Source organism: Mytilus trossulus, chromosome 3 (genome assembly GCF_036588685.1).
Source record: "Mytilus trossulus isolate FHL-02 chromosome 3, PNRI_Mtr1.1.1.hap1, whole genome shotgun sequence".
Classification (NCBI taxonomy): Eukaryota; Metazoa; Mollusca; class Bivalvia; order Mytilida; family Mytilidae; genus Mytilus; species Mytilus trossulus.
This window is the reverse complement of record NC_086375.1, coordinates 13,449,782-13,474,780: the sequence shown is the minus strand read 5'-3', so window position 1 is coordinate 13,474,780 and position 24,999 is coordinate 13,449,782. Positions and strand designations below refer to the sequence as shown.

At 30.7% G+C, this 24,999-nt stretch overlaps 1 protein-coding gene across 4 annotated transcripts; it reads right to left on the bottom strand.

Annotated features, from left to right (window-relative positions):
- Nucleotides 1-24,870, bottom strand: LOC134710194 (poly(A) polymerase type 3-like). Of its 4 annotated transcripts, none has more exons than XM_063570423.1 (23): nt 24,766-24,870; nt 23,126-23,286; nt 22,718-22,784; nt 21,580-21,664; nt 21,035-21,144; nt 20,444-20,497; nt 19,862-19,973; nt 19,174-19,263; nt 18,702-18,840; nt 17,880-17,955; nt 17,354-17,474; nt 16,753-16,837; nt 16,233-16,286; nt 15,314-15,424; nt 14,702-14,805; nt 13,367-13,436; nt 12,411-12,483; nt 11,736-11,915; nt 11,230-11,355; nt 10,744-10,875; nt 7,889-7,957; nt 6,194-6,265; nt 1-5,234 (listed from the first exon to the last, which is right to left on the bottom strand). In XM_063570423.1, exons 2-23 carry the CDS (start codon nt 23,281-23,283, stop codon nt 5,124-5,126), a joined length of 2,199 nt encoding a protein of 732 aa, XP_063426493.1. In that variant the 5' UTR covers nt 23,284-23,286; nt 24,766-24,870; the 3' UTR covers nt 1-5,123. The 4 variants fall into 4 exon arrangements, with proteins under 4 accessions (XP_063426493.1, XP_063426494.1, XP_063426495.1 ...); XM_063570424.1 differs by having other exon boundaries at nt 10,804-10,875; XM_063570425.1 differs by lacking the exon at nt 6,194-6,265.
- Nucleotides 24,871-24,999: the final 129 nt, after the last annotated feature.

The following is a 24,999-nucleotide window of genomic DNA, read 5'->3' as shown; positions in this document are numbered from 1 at the left end:
CAATGTTTATCACATATCTTTTATTGTTTTCTTGATTTTTTTAAATTTTATAATTTTTAATTAATATATTTCCTCGCTTACCTCACTCAATTAATAGTTCATTCTTTTCCACATCGTACAACCTTTCTTTCTCTGTGTAACTTTCTGTCATCACTGTACAAGTTTTACACATTTATATTTACAAACACACTTACAGAAACACAATGTTCACATGTGTACACACATATAGTCTTTACATATAAAGTAAAAAGATTCCTCCCTCACAAATAAACATAGTAATTTATACAACATATGTGTTGAACTTTGTACAGCTTACAAATTGTGTGAAATAAGTATGATATCTGAAAAATATATATGAACCAGTTAATGCAATGTTGAGATGGAAGATTGAAGATGAAATTCATTATTTAGTTCAATGTTAAATCTGATCTGTCATCATAAGCACTAAAGCAATGATGTACAAAACTCTAATAGTTAGAAACTGCAAAAAGTACATAAAATACATAAAAATACAAATTAGAAAAATACATACAAAATATATTAAATAATTAATTTTACCTAAACTAACCCAAATATAACAATAAGCAAGGCTGATCTTTATACAATATTTCTAAAAGTAATTAGTTTGGTAATAGGATATTTGTTTCCAAAAGATGTTTATATGTAGATTATTTCTTTTCTTTCATAACTATGGAGCAGTCTTTTTTTGCAACATCTAACTTTTTTTTTATTAATATTGTTTTTGGTGAAATTTCTTAATGACATTATATTTATGACTCTACAAGAAACATATAAAATGTAATCAATAGAAATAACATTATATGAATGCTTTTGAAAAGAAATGCCTGTAGAAAGAGATAATGAGCTTTTACATTTTGTTCATAAAAGTGAATTGTGAAATATATTGTCAAACATTTCAACGACAGCTCTGAATATACTGAATTATCTCCCTGTAATTATGATTTCTAACTCTTTTATTCTAATCATTTATCCAACCTGATAAAACATTCAGATGATCAGGCTACTTCTATGTACAAACGCATACCATGAAATATTTATCCATAACCATATAAACCAATGATAGAAAAAAATAATGACAACATTCTTAAAAAAAAAAATATAAAGCACTATTATATCTTTATATTAACTAAAAAGAAATGGAACAATAAAGGCATCCTCCCTCCTCTATACTCTAAATTTCTGAAATTAATGTGTGCATTAATCATTGGGAATCACTGAATACTGGTAAAAGTGGGAGATCAAATCAATGTGATTACAAACATTTTGAGAAAATAAATCATTTTTTTTTTTAATATTGAAAACAGAGACCAAGTTTACAGTCTCACAATGGAGATCAAGTTTACAGTTTAACTTTGGAGACAATTTTACAAAATAAAAAGGTATACACAACTCAAAACAATTATGCCCAATTCAAGACAAAGTTTACAGTATGAATATGTATATCAATGTTATCCTATTCAACACCTTATTGACCAAGTGTATACTCAAAGATCCAGTTCACACCATTTAAACTTACTTCACACTACGAAAACAAAGTGTAAAACCAGAAGACATAGTTTACACCATGTATGCCTCCCACTTTTTTTGGGCTGATCAATGCATTTGAATGGGGACATATAGTTGGAACCCCCCTTTGTCCCTGGTTAGGACCCCCCCCCCTTTTAAAATGGCTGGATCTGCCCCTACAGTACATGTGCTATACATTCCATAAGTCTATGCTACTATCTTGTCTTCTATAATATATCAATTTGCTACATGTAGCATTGAATATTAAACAAAGTCAATTAAGTGTGTACAAAACACTTGAAGAACAAAGAAATTGTTTTTCATTAAATATTACAATTGCATGTCACCTTAGCCTTTTCTTTTTGCTAATGTTGTCAAGTTTATAATTACATGTATACTACAGGCTACCTACGGACTTATGTCTCTTACAAGTTTTGTCCATAATGTACAAAGGAAAAATATGATGCATGTATATTGATAATGGCATGAAAACAGAAAATATGCATTCTTTTAAGAAATTATTGTCGATTCATATGTTGTCTTGGGTATCACATTTTTTGGATTACTTATTTCACAGATATTTGATTTTGTTGTAATGCTAAATTCAACACATAGTGTCATCAAATTCAGAAAATTGGTATCCCACAAAAACTATAAATCCACAGTATACTAACAATGCCACAAAAAAAAAAATATTTCTATAGGGTTTCTGCAGCAATATAGTTATGTTTCATTTATTTTTCCAAACCAAATTTTCTCTTCTGAAAATAATGATTTTTCACAATCATGCAGAAGCATATGAACAACATAGCCCAGCAAGTAAATACAATACTTCTATGGATTCATTTATTTTCGTTGGTACCAATTTTTTATGGATAACAGATAATGTACATGTTCATAGATTTTGGACAAAGTCTGGGTACAAGTGAATGGAAATATTGTTATAACTTAAAACATTTAATTTAGTGGTTCTTCTGTTATCCAAGAAAATTGGTATCCAACAAATAATAATGAATCCACAGTATTTAAAATTGCTAGTGAAAATTGAAGTAAATAATTTGTATGGTCAAAATTCTTAAATAGTAATTAGTTTGACATTAGTCTACTGTCTATAGTCGTAAGCTGCTGAAGTACTTAACATGCTAACATAATTGAAAATCAATCTAGTGTACACTATATAGCTAAAAGCAATCCTTTTCTAATAATAGTATCTTAATCTAATAAAAAATATTATCTATTATCTATAACGACTATCTATTTTAGACTTTCTGTTAAGCCTGCGATCATTTTAACTAACCTATCATATTATAAGAGCAAACATTTTCTTTAAAGCTTCTAAATAATATCTATAGAATGGAATAGTTTTATAAAATGGACAACAGCATGAACAAATTCTCTAGTGTTACAACTATAACTATATTTGAAATAAAATTTGTAGAATTTTTCTTGGGGATAAATTATATTAACAAAGACACAACAGTACTTTATTGATTCAATAGGCTATTTGCCAATTCCCGTAACTGACCCTGTAATTAGAGATCCCTAAAAAAGTTCTCCCTCTATGAGGGACATTAATTTTTGTTGACAATCGAGAGCTAGCAGAAGAGCAAATCTACCAGTGCTTAATGTGAGTAGTCTATAAGGTTTTCAAATCTTTTAATACCATTAATTTGTTGTTTAACTCAATACTTTTGACATCAGATATGATTTTTCGTGAAAAATTAGTGGAACCGACGATACATCACTTTCAATTCATCATGCTTTGCATTGGCTAAAGCCAATTTTGTCCGGTATGGAACCAGTCCACGATTGACAAAGGGAAGTAATTTGTTTAAAAAGTGTGTAATAATAAAATCAAATCGGTAATTGGCAAATGGACTATTGTATTTGAACTATATTTGTACAATACGAAGCAACTGTTTTGGTTTTCAAATAAAAAGTTTAAGATGTTTCAGCAGTTTATTTCACATTTAGTAAATTGGAGTTTAGGAAAACCATTGAAAGTATTTCAAAGAGCATTTAAGGTCCAATTGGATTTTAAAACGTAATCATATCAAATAGGTTGATTTAGTGAAACTCTAAGCTAGCCATAAAATACTGTTCTTAAATTTGAATGCATGAAGAAGTAAATTTCCTGAGAGCTGCCATTATATAAATATATCATTAAATGTGTAACCCTCAATGTTGAAACATATTAGAGCACTAAGTTTAATAAAATACAACTCTATAATATAATTATAAAGTCTATAAATAACTTTCAAACTTTACAGAAACTATAACAATGAAATACATATATACATTTGCACAACACACTTACACAAGACTTTTCTAGTGTGTAGGTATAAACCTCCAATATACAGGTAGGAGTGCTCAAGGCACGCATCTCTGTAATTGAAATATATAATAACAAAATCTCCTGCCTGAATACTCCTAATAAAGGCTGAAAAGTTTATCTAATGTGTAACAGTTTCTACATAAATAATACTAAAAAATTACACAACTGTTTCAAAAACAAGAGCTTATGAAATGTTCCAACCCTAACATGTATGGATCACTGTGTAAACACATTTTAAACTGTTGTAGTTTTAGTCAAACTATATTAGACTGTAGCACAAAATATTCTTATTTGAGAAATTAAGGTTGAATTTTTAACGTACCTTTGACTATTCTTGCAAGAGTTTTTTGTGTAAGTAATAATGAAATTATGATAATAAATGTAACATTCAGAATTTGACCATTCAACATTGTATCTTGACGATTTCTGCAAGACATTTGATTATTTTCCTTAACTTAATGTACCAGGGGTTTGAACATTCCATCGACTATTATAACAAACAAATCTATTTTGCTACTAAACTCTGACAAGTATCAAATATAAAATATGAAGGCTTTAAATCAATAAATCTTTTTCACTTAGATTGAGTTACTGTAAATTCAGAAATTATTGCGAGGTTTTTATTATTGCAAAAAATGCACCTGAGTTGTAAACGCAATAATTAAAACTCACATTTTGTAATATTTTAACTGAATTTAGCATGACTTTTCTCAAAATCGTAAAAATTAAAATCGCATTCAAGTGTAAAATGACAAAATCGCAATAATAAATGCATGCAATAATTTCTGAATTTACAGTATTATTGAGCCTTGTGGCATCACTGAAACCATTACTCAAGTTCTATAATACATTTACGTTCAAATCAAATTGCTTCTTACTCAAATTCTTTTTCAAATATCAGAAATTGAATGATGCATAAGAAACATTCAATTAAACTTCAAGATATTAATAATCAAATCAATTCACATATTTTTTTATGGATTTCATAAATTTCCTTGTTTTCTACTGATCAACAAGTCCAGCAGGGCAATTACCTTACTACAAAAGTAACTAAATAAGTACAAACTTGGTGTTAAACAACGAGTTGAGTTAAAGACTTGATGATTTTCTATGTATAGCCACCTGCTGTTTAAATTTTTCCTGATTTGTCAAAATATCTGAACCTGTCTTTTTTTTTTGCTGGAACACTCATCATTTGTGTGCACCTCTGGTTTTAACAATGTGTCCTACATATTGACCTTTATTCTGTACGAGGTAGGTTTTATTTGAGTCTGAGTTTGATATTATTTCTAGGCACATTAACAGCTTGAGCAGGTGCTGCGTTAGGACTCATCAGATCTGGTACTTCAGCACTTGGTAGTCGTTTCACATGCTGAAAAAAAACATGAAAAAGTTATTAGGCTAAAGAATGATTTTGTAACATTAAAAACAATATTCATCTTTTTTTCCATGACCTGGAATGTATACCTGGGTTGCATTCAATATCATAGTGGCTACATAGGGCTACATTGTTTTTGGCTCCTGAACAAGTAGCTAACCTAGCTGCTATCAATATCTGTGTACACGTTCATTATTCATAAATCTATGTAGCCCTATGTAGGCTCTATGATATTGAACCCTGGAATGTATTCTTTTTATGTGACATCATTGGGCATTGGTGCCTATTTCTTGACATCACAATAGGAAATTCAGAGTAAAGCAATAGAATTGGAGGTCATATTTGAAAAAAAGAATTTGTAAAGAATCTTCTGTATACATACTCCTATAACAAGGGCAGTTTCTAGGATTTGTTCTTGGAGATATGAGAGCTGGTAAAAAGATAATTGGAGACAATCAGCAGAATCGAATTGTTTTTACTCTTTCAAATTCCCTTTGAAGTCATCTGAAGAAATTTGATTGTTCAAGAAATTTGATTGTTCAAGAAAATTGGTATTAACTGCACGTGCTTTGCAACAATTAACATTTTGAAATGCTTCAATTTATCCGATGTAAATTGATTTCAATTAGAGATACTTAAAATTTTTATCTTCTTAAATTTTTTTTTATCTTCTTAAAAGACTATTGAGGTAAAATTTACCTGTACTCTCAACTCAAGTTGGCTTCTTAAACTTTTCGTCTAGAATCTATTAGGTGCATATTTCATGCATATTAATTCATGATTGTTAATTTGTTTACGGAAAATATTTATCAGTCTCCTAGCCCTATAACCACCTTTCCAAAATAAATTAGCAGTGAAAGTATGTTTGAACATGTGTTGTTATATCATCAATAATAAAATCCATGCTGGTATTTAAGATACATGCAATAGGGGGAGATAACTATTTCACTCACTACAAATCTTCTTGGTATTATAGGTTTTGTATTACAATTTTTGTCTTCTGTCTGCATTGGAAATTTTACACCCTGTGACAGAAAGTTTGTGGTTTTCTATAGTGTGCCATAATCTTTGGAATCATAATTATTCATAGAATATTACTTTTTCTCAGATTTTGCATGGTATATGTAAAACACATTAATTGTCAACGAAGTATAAATTAACTATAAAAATGTATGCACACTTTGGGGAAAATATAGGTGGGACTTGTTTCTAGCAAACGGCTTACGCCGTTAGCCGTCGGCAAACTGGCATGACACTTGTTTGTAAAAATATTTTGCACTGCGCATGCCCGGCTTACGCCGCTCGAGCCGGTTTGATTTGACCGGCTAAGCAGCGAAAAACATGGCCGACTGTTGTTAGAACCAAATTTGTGCATTTAAAACTATTATAAATCATCGCGAAGTAGCCAAAATGCGCTAAAACGGCATAAAACCTAACTAAACAAACTAACATGTGTATTTTTATACTGTACTAGAATTGCCAAGGTTTCAGGGAAGATAAATATTTGTTCATAATTGAGATTACTTTAATAAAATATTTCGTTTTTCGTAACTCATTGTAGTCACACTTTATAAATAAATTATTTATTGTTATTATTATTATCATATTTATCCTGTTGTTAATTTTTAATAATTTATCAACGTATATCAATGCTTTCTCGCTCTTGAGAACGTTTTTGTTAAAAGAAGGACGAAAGATACCAAATGGACAGTCAAACCCATAAATCTAAAACAAACTGACAACGCCATGGTTAAAATGAAACAGACAAACAGAAAAACAATAGTACACATGACACAACATAGAAAACTAAAGAAAAAACAACACGAACCCCACCAAAAACTAGGGTTAAGTTGCGAACGTTTAATACAAATATCACAATTCAGTCTGTGAGAGATATAGTTGCAATTTTCCTTCTTCGTCGTCATCAAACAGCTGGAATAGGCCATTACCTATTATAGCTGGTAGTAATTGTCCTTGAGCAGCCATGTTAGATTTGCCGGTATATAAGCCGTTCCACTTGTTTCTCGCACAAATAGGCGTACGCCGTTCACATGACCGGCGCATGACCGGCTTACTAGAAACAAGTGCACCCATAGAATTCAAATACCAATGAAATTGGCTTTCCAAAAATAAATGAATTCAGAGGAAATTCCTTTAAATTTTTCTGTTATTAATAGGACAGTAGATTAATGTTTGAATCACAATAGATTGATAAGATGTTGTTTGCCTAGCTTAACTTACACCAGCAAATATTTCCTTTTATAATCATGTTGAGAGAAAATGCACAATTGACAGCCAATGGGTCATCAGGGATGCTATCAGATAATAAGGATACTTTGGATAGAAGCAGTAGTTTTGCCTTGCAAAAGGTCACATACAGACCATCGAAAGGATTGTTTTTCTTTTTGCAAATGAAGATACTTCCCCTTCATGCACAAATAATCACACTAGTAAATGTAATGAGAAACTGCATAGGAAAGTTCCTTTAAATTTCATCTCTCACTTTTATCCTTTCATGGATAAATCTAAAAATTCTATTCATAATAAACTCCCAAGACATGAAAGTGTTCTAAAATCTAGGCAAATAATTTAAAGAAAGATGAAAAAAAAAAATTACAAAAAATTCTTGACTAAATCTTTAGACATACCTCAACATTTTTCACACTATCGCCTGATTCTGCGTCTATATGCATTGGTGATCCTATTTCAATTGGAGGCTAAAAATAGAATGAATACAAATATAATACGATATGAAAGGAGAAGGTTCACAAAGGGTTAAATTTGGCCTTATATTTTTATTATTTTAAAATCGGGCCAAAAAATAACTAATTTCACATAGAAATACTTGTGAAAATACTATATAGACAAAATATATTTGTTTGGCACCTGCCTTTAAAGTTTATGAAGCTATGACCCCTCAAATAAACATTATTTGTATTTTAGGTAAATTTGGGTAATTTTTTCCATAATTTTAGCATAATTAACCTTGGTCGTCTTCCCAATCCAAAAAGTTTTATATTAGTGAATTCTATATCAAAATTGGAATCTTTTGGTAAATAACATTTTGGATTGTAGGTGGAGGCCATGTCTTCCTAAAGCTTTTTAATTCTAAAAATTGCACAAAAACATCATAGTTTGACAAAATGTCCAAAATGGGCTTACTTTTCAGAATATTAAGTACTTTTATGAAACTAGAGGCTCTAAAGAGCCTGTGTCGCTCACCTTGGTCTATGTTAATATTAAACATTGTACACAGATGGATTCATGACAAAATTGTGTTTTAGTGATGGTGATGTGTTTGTAGATCTTACTTTACTAAACAATTTTGCTGCTTACAATTATCTCTATCTGTAACAGTAGTTGCTGTGGAAAATGTTGGTGAAAATCTACAAATTTTGTGAAAATTGTTAAAAATGACTATGAAGGTCAATAACTCCTTAGGGGGTCAATTGACTATTTTGGTCATGTTGACTTATTTTTAGTTCTTACTTTGTTGTACATTATTGCTGTTTACAGTTTATCTCTATCTATAATAATATTCAAGATAATAACAGAAAAATAGCAAAATTTCCTCAAAATTACCAATTCAGGGGCAGCAACCTAACAACCGATGATCCAATTCATCTGAAAATTCCAGGGTAGATAGATCTTGACCTAATCAACAATTTTACTCCCGATCAGATTTGCTCTTAATGCTTTGGTTTTTGAGTTATAAGCCAAAAACTGCATTTTACCCCATGTTCTATTTTTAGCCATGGTGGCCACCTTGGTTTGATTGCCAGGTCATTGGACACAATTTATAAACTAGATACCCCAATGATGATTGTGGCCAAGTTTCAATTAATTTGGCTCAGTAGTTTCAGAGGAGAAGATTTTTGTAAAAAATTACCAAGATTTACGAAAAATGGTTAAAAATTGACTTTAAAGGGCAATAACTCCTAAAGTGGTCAACTGACCATTTTGGTCATGTTGACTTATTTGTAGATCTTACTTTGCTGAACATCATTGCTGTTTACAGTTTATCTCTCTCTTAAATAATATTCAAGATAATAACCAAAAACAGCAAAAATTCCTTAAAATTACCAATTCAGGGGCAGCAACCTAACAAGGGAATGTCAGATTCATCTGAAAATTTCAGGGCAGATAGAACTTGACCTGATAAACAATTTTACCCCATGTCAGATTTGCTCTAAATGCTTTGGTTTTTGAGTTATTAGCCAAAAACTGTATTTTACCCCTATGTTCTATTTTTAGCCATGGCGGCCATCTTGGTTGGTTGGCCGGGTCACGGGACACAATTTTTAAACTAGATACCCCAATGATGATTGTGGCCAAGTTTGGTTAAATTTGGCCCAGTAGTTTCAGAGGAGAAGATTTTTGTAAAAGTTAATGCCGGACGCAGGACGACGACGACGACGGACGACGGACGACGGACGCCAAGTGATGAGAAAAGCTCACTTGGCCCTTTGGGCCAGGTGAGCTAAAAAACTGATTGATTTAGCATTAAGGCTTTTGAAATTGTGACCTTTTTGGTGCTTTATGATAAAGTTAATATTCTAGGCCATTTTGTGCCATAAGTGAACCTTGTCCTTTTATTGAAAACCACTATAATACAGACAAATCAGTTATCTTGTACAATTAATTTCAGTTCTTTTTTCTCTCTCTTCAAATTATAATAGATTTTTATTTCTTATCTCACCTTGACAAATTTTCATTTACAAAGAAAAAGATTGATTTCTTGTTATAGAGGGAAAATATTTCATGAAAATTTAAGAATTATTCAAAAAAGAAATCATTTTTTATAAAATAAATTAAAGAAATATCTTGACATTTAATTTGTTTTATAATGCATTAACTCTTCATATTTAAACTGATAGTTTCTCAGAACAAAATAAATAATTCTATTTAACAATTTTCAGATTTTATTGATCAAAAGTTCTGAATTTACAAAAAAAAAAAAAATATGCAGTAAAATAACAAAAGTGAAAAATAAAACAAAACAACATACAAGACAACACATTCTGCAGTCTGAACCTCAGAACAGGAAAAAGGCCAAATTCTATCTATTTCTAGTCTATCACCTGTGTTACTCATTATCTAGGGAAATGGTTCTAGCTAAGCAGTTACTTCAATTTAATCAACTACATGTATATTGAAACTTGACACCATTCTTTAATATATAGAACTAATCTGGTAAGGAGGTATTTTCCAGAAATTAAATTATCTATATATCTGGAAATTAATATCCTGTAAACCAGCTCATTTTTGCAAAAAAAAAAAATATACAGCAAATTCAAATCTTTCTGAATTTATCTTCTCTATAAAATGACAGACAAACTTTGGAAACATCTCAAAATAAATCTTTGCCAAAAAAAAATTCACAACCTGTCTGCGAAATTAAATTGGTTTACAGTATATGTTTAAAGAACCCCTCCCCCTTCCACACTATTTTGGAAATGAGTAACTTGATGACAGACTAAAAATAGAATCCTCCTGGCCTAACCTGACAACTTTGGACATCCTTTACAGATTTGGTCCGTTTAACAGGACTGTCTGGCCTTACTGGTGATCCTTCTCTTTTCCGACTTGGACTTTGTGACTGTGGATCTACAACCATGGGGGAACCAAGCATGTTCTGAAAATATTCATGATCACAGTGTAAAGAATGGAAACTTTATAATGGTAACTAAACTAAGTCATGGACTTGTATGTTAAAAGTTAAAATCTTTTGGACAATAGAAACTTAAAAGGGGTTATTTCAAAACAGAAAAAAATCGAATGAAATGTTATTATCAAAAATATCTGAAACAAGAACACATGTGTAAAAAATACATCACACAGACATTGATAAACCACCATTTAGAAAGTTTTAGTCTGCAAAAAAATGTAATCCCATGTATATGAATTTTGTCCAAGGAGTCTTAACTAGATGCAATTTTGATGGTTTATTATCCTGAACAGGAATAAAAAAGACATATCTGTACAATACCTGTGTTTCGTCTTCTGATTTGGACCTTTTAACTGGACTCTCTGCCCCTGAAGGAGACCCCTCTCTCTTTCTACATGGACTCTGCATTGCACTGTCTGATGATGTGGGTGATAATGGATGTGGTAACTAGCAAAGATATAAAAAAAAAATGTATGATAAGCAGTGTTTTCTTTCAGTTGCATAAGAATTTAACATGTTTTCAGATAACTCAATTGTGGCCATTAAATTGTCAACTGATCCTCTCAAATCTTCAATACAATACAGTTATCCCCTAATTTTTATATCGATATTTGAATTTTTGATTGAATCTTATGACATGGACACAATGAAAATAATCTTTACATATTCATTGATAGTCTTCCTTATCAACTTTCCTCTTTCATGTGCATGCTCTAACCATTTATTGTTCTATTGTGTGTTATTTTGTAATCATTGTATATAATTTAAAAAAACCTGCAAACATAACTGGTCAACTAAAGAATTTCTATTTCTATTTGAAACTGTACCTCTCCGTTGACTTTATTCTTGGTATCTGTTTCACAACTTGGAGCATCATGGCTTGATTCTCCGTCTGATGTATCGATGATGACATGGGTGCTTGTGCGTATTAAATCTGTATCTGACTTACTGTGAGTCAACAATGCTTGGGAGTTCTTACTACCAGTGCCTGCACTGGATCTACCTTCCTGTTAAAATAAGACAAGTATTTGTGTTAGAGCTAATTTACTCATGCATGCAAGCCATCAAAGTTTTTTTATACAAGCATTAGAAAATTAGCTCTAAAACTGATTGAGGTTTGCTGTACTTTGCATATGCACAGGAAGGCTGTATCTTCACTATTTCAAATATGTTATCAAAGCACAGATTTAAATATAACACAAAAGGGTCTTTCAATATACTAATCTGCAGTAAAGGCTTTGCTCATTGTTGAAGGCTGTACATATATTTAGACTTAATAATTCAATTTCAAAATACAGTTAAAATCATAGCATTTTCACTTTCTATGATATTTCTGTTAAGCTCCAATTTCAATATTTTCGTTTTTGACGGGAACTAATACACGTTCATTTTGCAGATCAAATACAAATTTTACAAAATTACTGTGCGAGAATATATTTTAGTAATTTTCACTTCTTGTTCAATTAAACAGTTTGTATTTTACTAAGGCAACATAAACTTACAGATTTTCTTTTAATCTCTGCTCCTTTGCATCTCTGTAATATTGATTGTGGAACAAACGATTCTAACTGTTTTCTGCAAGACAAATAAAGTTTTTTTAATAATTATCTTTTCTAGCTAGAAATCAACCCTTTTCATGTTTTGTTCTACAGTTTGTATTGTTTGTTGTGCATCAACCCAATTTGTGTGCTGACGTAGCAATAAATAACCAAAAATGACTAAAAATCTTAGCAGTAAAACATTAATTTTTAAAAAATAAACACACTCTATTTTCTTTTCAATCACATCAGGTGCAGGATGTCATGTTTTCGTAAAATGGTAATAAAATAAAACACTAGTTTCCTTATGAACAGAGAGGAACAAGAAATTCTCTTTGACACCTCTTGATCATATTGTGACAGCTGTTTTCATTGGTGGAGAAAGCCTGATTGCCTGGAGAAAACAACAGAATTTTATCAAGAAAACTGGCATTCCTGATATCAGTCAAAAATACCTGCTTTGTGTGGAGTTCTACTTGAAAGCCTAAGATAGGCTATTGGTTTTGCCTGTTGTTGGAGGCTGTACAGTGACCTTAAGTTGTTCACTTCTATGTTATTTGGTTTCAAGCGGAGATTTGTCTCATTGTCAATCATACCACATTTTCTTATTACTGTAAATTCAGAAATTATTGTGTGCATTTATTATTGTAATTTTGTCGTTTTAAACCTTAATGCGATTTTACGATTTGAGGAAAAATCCTACTTAATTTATATATAAATATTTTAAAATGCGAGTTTAAATTATTGCGTTTACAACTCTGTCGCAAATTTCGCAATAATAAAAACCTCGCAATAATTTCTGAATTTCCAGTAGTATATTCTGATACTGTAGATGAATGACTGAGACCCTCTGGCCACTAAGGCAACAATGGTATACTGATATGAGGCTCCTACGGTTGGTCTGTGTTTATGTAACTTACCGTTTGACATGCTGAATATCCACTTTCATGTCTTCTTTTAAAATTCTAATGTGTAGTGCTTGTCTGTATACTGAAAATATATAACGGTATGTTTGATTGATTGTTAATGTTTAATAATTACATTAGATGTAAGTTTCATTATAATACGCTATTCTGATTGGCTAACATGTTATTCCGTAAACAATTGCATCAGACAATAACATTTATCATGCATGATGACACGAGGTCCCACAAAAAAGTGCACAGGTGAATTAAATAAAACTGGATAAAAATCGTGTTTTCATGATTTTAGCTAAAAAAATGTAATTATAAGTATTGAATACTTCTTTTTGAAACTTTATAGGGTTGTAAAAGCGTTGATCGTGCGTACATTTTTAGAATGAAGCGCTTCAGCGCTTCATACAAAATGTACTTCGGTCAACGCTTTTACCACCCAATAAATTTACAAAAAGAAGCATTCAATTCTTAAATAAAACTTTCAGGACACTTTGCCATATCGTGATAGCAAGTTTTTATATAAATGGTGGAAACCCAGAGTGCGTTGATTGAACTACCTAAACACACCTTACCAGAAGCAGGTAAATCATTTAAAAAAACTCATCATAGATACTAGGATTAAATTTTGTATTTACATCAGACACACGTTTCATCTACAAAAGACTCATCAGTGACGCTCGAATCCAAAAAAGTTAAAAAGGCCAAATAAAGTTCAAAGATGAAGAGCATTGAGGACCAAAATTCCTAAACGTTTTGCCAAATACAGCTAAGGTTATCTATACCTGAGGTACAAAAGCCTTAGTATTCAAAAATTTTGTAAACAGTTAATTTATAAATATGACCATATCAATTTAATAGATAGTTACTCATTATATACCTCTTTCACTTAGACCTTTACAGCAGATTTCATTAAGTGTGTATATCTGAAGGTAATATTATTGGTTAGCTTGCTTTCTAGCTAAACCGTGAAGTCTTTATACAGTAAGGTATACTACCCTCTTTTAGAAGTAGCCTAGTCCAACAGACAGATAGATTGGTTATTAGTCGGACTAGTCTATTCTTAAAGGAGGGTAGTTTACCTAATCTTATTTTGACTTCACAGTTAAGCTAGCAAGCAAGCTAACCAAATATATAACACACTCAATAAAATCGGCTGTAAATCTTCTTTTTTTTTTGTCATTGGGTTGATATCTCATTGACATATTTTACTTCTTACATCTTTGTATTTAAACCCTACTGTTAGTTCAAGATTATCAAAGTAAACAAAAAAATAAGACATTCAGTTCTTTGTTAATTTACACACATTAAAATTTGTAAAGATAGAAACATTTATCTTACCTTGATTTGTAAATGACTGTATGTCGTAGGTCAAATCTACATTTTGATTTTCTACCTTAGCAAATGTCAGTCCAATAAACCATTTACATATATATGGATTCTCACTAAAAAAATAGTAACAAATTAGACTAATAACTAACCATCAATATATTGAAGATTTTCTTCAGAGCGATATTGAAATATCAAAAATTGACAAAAAATACTAAAAATTAAAATTTACTAATCAATATTTTCCTTATAACTATCTTATAGATCCCCAATTAATTAAAGTTCTGTTATTTTTTGCAGTTTTTCATAAAGAACAAAAATATTGATGGCTTACAGTTAAGCGTGAAAAAAAAAACTGTCTTGATTGTTCCCTACAATCACTGACTCGTCTCAGGGAAGATTCATGGATATCTCAATTACACTTTTTGATCAATATTTTTTTTCTTCTAAAATTGGTGCTATAGGCATTATCACATTTTTTAAAAGTGTCTTCCTTCAATACTGCATGTTTTAAAATGTATTTTATTAAAAGAATTTCTCCATTGAACATGTTGAAATCCTCTTACATTTCTTTTCCGTAAATATTGCATATACACGATTTCTAATTTTCAACCAATAACCTACCTTTCTGTCAATGGACCCAGAGATTCTGGTGTCACATGAGCTATTTTTATAAACATATTTCTCTCTAAGTTTCCAACCAGGAGTCTTATCTTTGATTCTATGTAACCATGCCTAAATTAATATAAGAGAATAAATAATTAAAACAATATGCATAAATATAATCTACTAAAATCAGTTCATTACATAGATGAGTATTTCTTAACATTTTTAAAAACAGAAAAGTAGGAGTTAAAGTATTTTTGTGTAGTTGTAATTAACTTTTCTTTTGCATAATCATGATCATCTTTTATTCTTCAAATTATACTTCTACTGTCCAATAGACACTGGTTTTTTTTATACACTAATAGATTGGTTTTTAACATCCAGTGGCAAATATACATTTGAATTGTTTTACATTTTCATTTTGGGGCCTTTTATAGCTGACTATGCGGTATGGACTTTGCTCATTGTTCAAGACAGTACGGTGACCTATAGTTGTTAATTTCTGTGTCATTTTGGTCTTTCGTAGAGTTTTCTCATTGGCAACCACATCTTCTTTTTCATATGCACATCAGGATGTACTAAAAGAATCTACCATAGTCACACAAGTTCTGGAAACTTTTTATTTTCCTTGAGGCCATTGATGAAAATCTGCGCGTCAATACTATTATTTCTATTGCAAAATACAAAATTTGTGTCTGTCCTTTGCAAAATGTTGGTGTTCAGTACCTTCAGACTACCCCTTTTTTCTAGAATTCTGCAAATAACCACCATTTACATGTATTTAAAGCCCTCAGACTTTTTTCAGTAATATCTGATCTGGAATGAAACAGTCACTCTCTAATAGCAATCAATGACCAAAGTTTTAACTAAATATTTGAATTCTACTTGCCAATCTTGGTGTTTTTTAAAGGGAGATGAAAACAAAAAGTTAAATTACCATTCTAAATAATTCTTCTCTTCTTCTGCCCTTGCTATTACCACAATATAATGCCTGTAAAGGAATAAAAAAAAAAAGATTTAAAACATCATAAATAAAATGAAAATTAAGTACTGAAAAACTTAAATTAGATATATGAGAAGTATGAAAATACCAAGGGAGGTAATAAATTAACCAATGAAACAATTGTAGAATTGGATATATTTATTTCTCATCAATAACATGCAAAAAAGACAAAGTCACTGACTAATTTGAAATTATTGAAGCTTTCCTTGCAGTTTGTTTTAAACAAAGGAGGAATTATGGTGATAAAAATACATGACACAAGTTTGACGGTACCAGTTCAATATGTGAACAGGCAGCTATTGAGCACTGAACTCTACCCAAACATGGGACAACATAAGGTACAGTCACAACTATCAACTTAATAATCCCAATGGCAGAGCTCTTGAAATTACATTAGTGTCTAGTGGATATGGATGTTACTTCTATATATTATTCTCTATATACTCTAACTTACTTGTACTTCTGGAAAAATCCTGATGGTTCAAATAACTTATCCCAACTGTCTCCTGATGTATATATTTTATTGACTACTTCTAAACCTAGATAGAAAAAAAAAAATTATTAATGGAATTGAAAATTTTCCAAATAAATAATACTGATAAACTAAACTTATTTTCCCTTTTATCTGTAAGTGTAGTGTATTGTTTCACTGTGGTAGCTTGCACTTAGTATTTAGTGATAGATTGTTGTTTAACACCACTTACTATTGGCTATATCATGGCAGTCTGCTTTATTCGTGGAGGAAGCCAGGAGATTTTTTTTAATTATTTTTCACATATCATTCCTGTATTTGTTTTGCTCTGACATTGTTGAAGGCCATTTGAGTGAACTTTAGTTGAAGGAGGACACCTTCGGGTTTTGGGAATTTCTCGCTACATTAAAGACCTGTTGGTAACTTTCTGTTTTTTCTATGGTCAGGTTGTTGTCTCTTTGATACATTCCCCATTTCCATTTTAAATTTTATTTAGTTGTTTACAATTTTGTCCTTTGGTGGACAGTTTCATTAGTAATCATACCACCTCTACCATTTTCTTATAGCCATAGAATACATTTACCTATCATAAATTCTTCCATCATGATTGTTCGTGTTGACGTGGTTACGTTAAATGTAGAGTTCTGTTGTGGATATGCAGGTGTGATGATTGGCATGAGATGAAAACGATCTGATGGATTTACCTGAAAATCAAATTCATACAATTTCAAGGCTTTATATATATAATAATGTTGTCTTTTTCTTCTATCTATGTGATAACAATTATAAATCTTACATGGATTTTTCTGCGAAGATCAAACAATGGCTTTTGTTAGTTAAAATAAACAGGCATTATTGTCGAATAAGAAAGAAAAAAACATGTGATTTTTATTTGTTTTAAACATTTATAAAACTAGAATGTGGAAACACAATTTTGCAATAAGCAGTCAGATTGGTTAAAATTCTATTTATTGTTTAATTCAAGTTTTAATATAGTTTTACAAGCTTACTATTTTGTAATCTGGTTATTATCTCCCTTTAAACAGATTATAAGCCACATGACAAAGTAGCATTTGATCAGAATTATCATATCTAACAAAATTTCTTACCCTAGGGTCCCATACAGGGAAACCAAGTTTATTTTCCTGTAGTAATTGTTTAAGCAGAACAGGTTGAGGCCAGTCCCTACAATAAATATCAAACATCAGTGAAATAAAAACAAAACAAAAAAAAATTGATTTATTGATTATTGTACATCAGCCCTCTGTTAGAACGACAATACAATGGTAAAAAAGTGATATAATGTCTGTAATTAATGTTTCAGAAGCAAGCAGGTATGCCGATTTTTAAAAGTCTGGCATATAAATATTGATAAATTATCTCCCTTTGAAACGGTATGTGATTCTCTTCTCAATAAAATCATTAAATAATGCAGTCCTCTCATGACTAATTTAACTGCAGTCAGTATACCAATTTAATTTATATATAGTTACAATCTTATTTAATTATAGATAACTATTTTATCAACTGAAATGACATCATTTTTCATAAGTTTCCATAATTATCTCCCTTTCAGGTGACCTAAAGGAAAAATGTGTAACCAGATTGGAATTGAAAGTCACTATTAAGCATACAAAAAATGTTTTCACTTTGGTTCTTGCAAGTTTGATTACAAACTTGTTTTAATATATTTTGGCAGTTTGTATCTATTAGAACTCTCTTAATGATTGACAAATACCATTATCAAAAGATTCAACAAATAAAACGAAAACAGCTGTCATATGCCTGACTTGGAACAGGGATTTTCTCATACTGAAAATGGTGGAGTGAACAAGCTCAACAGAGTCTGATTTAACAGAGACTGCAGAGATCACTGACAAAATATTCCCCTCAAGTTAAAAAAAAATAATCCCTGAAAACATTTAACTTACCACTTTGAAAATACCATGAAAAATTTATGTATTAAAGTAGCAGGTGCTGCATTTGGATAAAGCTGACAAACTCTGGCTACCAACATGGCCCAAGATACACCACCAAGGAAACCTAACACATTAGAGTATATTCCTCTTTCTGAAATGAAAAGATAACATAGTTGTATAACTTTAAACTTTTAAGACCCTTTATGTAAAGGTAAACTGAATTAATTCCTTTTTGAAGCATAAATTTTCATGGATTAAGGAAATTTTATTTTTGTGCAAACTTTTTTCATGGTTTTATAAAATCATCCAATAAAGTATATAATATATAGGAAATAAACATTCTGTTGAATACTGAAATTGGTTTCTCTTTACAATAAATCCACATATGTATACAAAAAAAAAAACAAAAAAATTATACACATACTATTTATAAATATCTACATTAGTGTACTAACAACATACTGGTAAGCATGTTAAGACTTACTTTTTGCCCATAATTTGATGGCTCGTAATGTCATTCTGAAGGCATCTTTATCAGGAACTAAATGCAATATTTCATCTGTCACTCTACAACCTAAAACATACACAATTAATATTAACTATTTTCTTGAATAAAATTTGCCTTTGTACAATCAGGATAGTACGTTTATATTATAAGTTATTTAACAGAATTAATACTTGAGAATAATTTTTATAATCATCTCATCAGAACACATACTTGACAGTGTAGAGATCAGTTGATTGTTGAAAGCTCTAGAGCCTGTGCAAAGAAGATTAAGTTGATTTGTTTTTGTTTTGTTTGGTAATAAGACCAAACATTCAAATTTACATATTTTCTCCCTATCAAAAATAGATTGTAGATCACAAAAATGTTGCATTACAGAAAGAAATGACGATTTTAGAAATTTGAAAAAGAAACCTATAATCATTTACTTTTTATACATTATGTCTCATTAGCACTCATACTGCATCTCCTTATTTATGTATAACATGTTGAGTTAGAATTTTAAGGCACTATCTCGCAAGGTAATTTTGTACTTTTAAAAATAACTCGGGTTAAAAATAGTTCTTGAATTGTTTCAATCAAAGGTTGCATAAATTCTAAAATATGAATTCAGAACCTAATGCATGCAGTAATCATTGGCAATCTGTCTAAAACTATATCTACTTACCATTCAAACTTCTCACACATTTTTCATTGAGATTTTTTAACAAGGATTCACTTCTTAAATCAATGTCATCAGCAATCTGTGGTAGCGCTAATCTGGCAAATGTCATATCAAGCTGGAATCAGTAAAAAATACATGCTAAAACATTATCTTTTTAAAGATGGATGCATAGGGGTTTTAATTGATGACAAAAATATCTGTAGACAACTAACAAAACCCAAAACAAAAGAAAGGCCTTATCACTGTTCTTCATCTTTAGTTAAGTAGACTTAAACAGGTGACAAGTCTGCAATTTTTAAAAGAAAAAATCTCTTTTACTTGTATTTTTTGTTTACATAAAACATAAGCTAATATCCTATGGCAGTTCAAATACCAATTTCTTAGGCTTGGAACATACCAAATTTAGGTTTGGAACATACCAAATTTAGGTTTGGAACATACCAAATTTAGGTTTGGAAGTGATAACAGGTTGTAAGGCACATAATATTAATATATAGGGGAAGTACGATTAGAATCCAAGTTTTCAAACAAGAACAAAATAATTTCTCATTGAATTTTTTTTTGTTATAGAACAAATAATCTTACCTCTATTCCATCAAACTCCATCTTTATCACTGGAACAAAGGCTTCCTCTATAGCCTGTAATGATCAATCAACAAGAGAATTATAAACAAAATGTTATATGCTGAGATACAGTATATGTTACTATTATGGGACAGCTATTTTACTTCATGTTACCCCGGAACAGTACTGGTACATGCTTTTTTATAATTAGAATAAGGTATTAGTTACTAACAAGTTCTGTTTTTCTTTGCTATAACTCTTTTTCCTATTTATACAGATAAAAGTAGAAATATGGCAAATATTTCATGAACATTCTAGACAAATTGGAAAACTTTTTTTTCCTGTAAATGTATATGAGTCATTTACAATTTCTCTATACAAAGATGATTCCATAGTTAATTTTTAACAAGTGTACTTCTTTCTTATATACAAGGTTTCCCCTGGTGGTTACCATTTCAAAATTTTGTGAAAAACAATAATTATGTTGATTGTTATATTTGAGGTGGCGAAAAAAGAAATTGACACAGGGAAAACCCTGCTAGCATATTAATACATATTATCAAATCAGTTCATTACACCTAATTTTTATTTTAATTTTCTACATTTTCTTACTCTCAAGTCCTTAGTTTCTGGTTGCTGTGACAGAATTTCATTGAAGGAAGAAAAGAAATCTGATCTTTCTACATGCCTTGGTGCTATGCACAGTGTATCTATATCAGCACCTATTAAACATATTTATAAAATTAACAAAATGACTTATGTACACCTTAGCTATAATATTATCTAATCAGAGGCATATGTGGTTGTATTTACTTGTTTATAGTATGTGTTATATTTCAAGTATCTCATAAGTCAGTAATTTGGATGGGTACCAATATTTTATTTTTAATTGCAAATTATGTAATTACCTTTCCATTGTGATTCATATTGGTATGTGACATTAAAATAAATAATTTTTATTCTTATTCCCATAATATACCTGAAACCAATTTGCTATACTTTTTTGCTGTCACATTCTTAATACTATATGAGTCTACTGGAATCCTCAACTTTTGTAAGATATTAATAATCAACATCATTTTTTAAATTTTCATTAACAACATTGGTATGAGGGACAGTCTGTATAGACTAGCTTAGCTTTTGTATGAACAACTTACCTTTTGTATGAACACCAAGTCTGTATGAACCAAATGTACACACTTTGCCACCAAAAGAGTCAATTTTATCTTCTGGAATATTATTCTGTAAAAGGACAAATGAATTGCATTGATTTTATATCTGTTAATTCAGTTTAATTAATTAAGAACTGTTCTATTATAATGAATGTGAGAAGCCTCTTCAAGGGAAGTTCAGTTTTTGAACAATTATGTCATTGGTTTATTTTAAGTACATGTGTGCAAAGTCAGTCAAGAAAAGTATGTTGATTGTCAGGAATATGATTTGAATTTCCGTCTAACCTTTGAGATCATTTTTATAGCCTAGGGGTTAAAGTTAGTAAGCTGTGGTCCGAGACCTATAAGATTTCAAGTCAGATTTCCAATTTGATTATTAGCTGCATCTGAAGACTTTCATTTTTCAAGTTTCAGAAAACATATGAATTTCTGCATGAAACACTTTGTTATAACTTGTAAATTGATGTGGTAATGAGTTTTAAGTGAGACGAACAAAAAAAATTAAAATTGATCTATCAAAAGTCAAATGCTTGGACCTTTCATCCTAAGGTGTACCGTACCTTCCACTTCACTATTTTCAAGGTACATGACTTTTCAGTGAATTTTTTTAATTGGAACCCCTGTAGCCTTGATTATTTTAGTCAAAAGCATATAGAAAGGTTCGACAATTTTAATTTTGCCATCAATCAAACTCTTTTCTTAACTGATAGATTTTTGGTGTTTTTACCCCACTTTTAAGCACTGCATTGAGCTATTTCGAGGTGGCCAGTCTTTAATGGTGGAGGAAGCAGGAGTGCAAAGAGAAAACCATGACCATTGATAAGAAAACTGACGATCCTAGTCAATTAAGATTGGAGTCAAGTGCACCCGTTCACGCGGGTTCAAACTCACAACCTCAGTGTTGACTGACTAGTGATTACTGTTGTAACTACTTAGACCACCCAGCCACCGCGGCCCTCTTTTCTTAATTAAAGATGTAATTAAAAACAAAATTACATATTCCTTGAGGGTCTATTCTTTCCTTATCATCATCATCTAAATTCTTTAATTCTTATAAATAATTCTGGAAGTACATTGATCAATAATAATAAATGCATTCCAATTCACAGTATTCCTATCTTACTTTTTGGCGACTGACATCTTTGATCCAATTCTTTACCATACTATTGATCTTGTGCAGTACCTCCATTCTAAAATATATATCACAATCATAAATTAAAATATTGTCAGAGCAGCAACAGAGTTATCCTTTCAGTGTTCATATAAAGTATGAAAAGATTTGATAATTAAAGCCATTTAATCATGTAATAAGTTCTTCAACCATGCACACCAGATGAAAAAGATAATAAACACCTAATTTCTTGATTGTTTATAGCTGCTAGCTGTACATGTAAAAGTTTTGAGAATCTGAATCAGCTAATTGTTGACTTTCTATCATTTTGGAATCATGTGACATTACATCATTTTAAAGTCCTGTATGAATTTAAACTTAATGACAGCTTTAATAAAGGGGGGAAATAATCTTGATTACCTATGTGCTAATTCTTCATCACTTTCAAACACTCCATATGGTCTCATTGCTTCTTCTAGCTTGTTGGATAGCTTAATATCCAAAGGCTTAGGACCATCTAAACTTATGGGGGATGTCACCCCTGGATAAATCTTTTGCCCTGACTGATCTAGGGCCATTGTCTACAAAATACATGTATTTGAATCAAAATAGTAAAAACTCATATACAATAAGAAAAATCATAATAAATTCTATCAAAAATATCATTCTTTCAGTATTTTAAACAAATATCAATGAATATAATTATCACATGATCATAAACTTAGTGACAATAGTAAAACAATACATTGTTGTCCTAGCACCCTTTCAGAATATATGGAATGGCAATTCAAAAATGTCTACTATCGGAAAGAAAAAATATTCAAAAACAAAATCTTTAAAAAGAGGGACGAAAGATACCAAAGGGACAGTCAACCTCATAAATCGAAAATAAACTGACAACGCCATGGCTAAAAATGAAAGGACAAACAGACAAACAATAATACTCATGACACAAAATAGAAAATTAAAGAATTGGCAACACAAACCCCACCAAAAACAAGGGGTGATCTCAGGTGCTCCGTAAAGGTAACCAGATCCTGCTCCACATACATGTGGCACCTGTCATGTTGCTTATAAATGTGATAACAGATCTAGTAAATAGTCTAATTTCGGTAGGTCACATTCATGAAAGGGAAGGGAATTGTATATACGACATAAGTAACATATCTGATATAATTAGTGAAACAGTTATTCCATAACAGTCAACCAACTTGTGATGGCGTCCATAAAATTTATGAAGGGATGATTTCAACTTCACCATTTGGAACTCTTGGTTTAATAGCTTCCTTGTGAGCAGCAACTCTCTATCAAGAACATCATGATAGGAAATGTATGCACAGGAATATTATATCAATTGGGAGATATATACCCTGTATGCAGCCAGATGCTGCTGGAATGTTACTTCTTAGAAATGGAAAGTTCACAATTGGAAAGCTGAAATCATCTCTTTTGTCAAAAAGTTTTGTTTGAAAGTGTTGGGTGCAACCATGAAAGGGGCCAAACTGAATTGGAAGGAATGTGATTTTAAACAGACCAGCAGACCCAGACTCATAATAGTTTGGAACAGAGTGGTCTCCCTTTAAATAATAACTTTTGGTCCATATCATCCAATTTTTTACCTAGGATGTCTTTATAATTATAATATAATAGTACAACCAAGACAATTCATTCGTTTTACTTTAATACGAAACTGTTTACAGTAAGAATTTATTTTTTAGAAAAATAACAATTGAACTTTTGATTCATTTTAGTGATTTAGTGATACTGATTTAGCCATTTTATAAAATGAAATAGGAAAGGATGAACTATACTTTCAATTCTCTGCAGTATGGCAATTCGTAGTGGTAACAGAATGTTGACTTGTTGCGTGAGCAGTGTTTGAAAAAAAAGGACAGCTTGGCTTGCTTTGTAAACGAAAGCTTTTAAAAACGTGACATTCAACAGTTCGTCGAAATTATCTTCAAAACGAACATGGTGTGTCAGAATGTATTACTGTGTATCATCTTATGAGTCATAATTTTTCAATAAAATATATCTGTTTTGGTGACATCAATCAATACCTCTTTATGGATACAGAACAGTTGTAAAAATGTGACTAGAAACCAGAAAAATATATTAATTTCATTGTGCCATTCTCTATTTCTTGAACCAAATGGCGGATTAAGTTTATCTGTAGTTTCGTAAAATAATCAACATTAATCATTTGACTCGATATTCTTTTCTAGTTCATTAATAAATAAATCCATTTAGTAAACATATTTAAAATAGAAAATTATCCTGTATTTCAAAATAAT

Bases quoted from the DNA above. Each gene is read 5' to 3' on its own strand.
- LOC134710194 (XM_063570423.1), bottom strand. From the start codon at position 23,283: ATGGCCCTAGATCAGTCAGGGCAAAAGATTTATCCAGGGGTGACATCC. The intron at 22,785-23,125 runs GTAATCAAGATT...TATATATTTTAG, and splicing joins GATGAAGAATTAGCACATAG to AATGGAGGTACTGCACAAGA. The intron at 17,475-17,879 runs GTAAGAAATTTT...TTTGATTTTCAG, and splicing joins TCCCTGTATGGGACCCTAGG to GTAAATCCATCAGATCGTTT.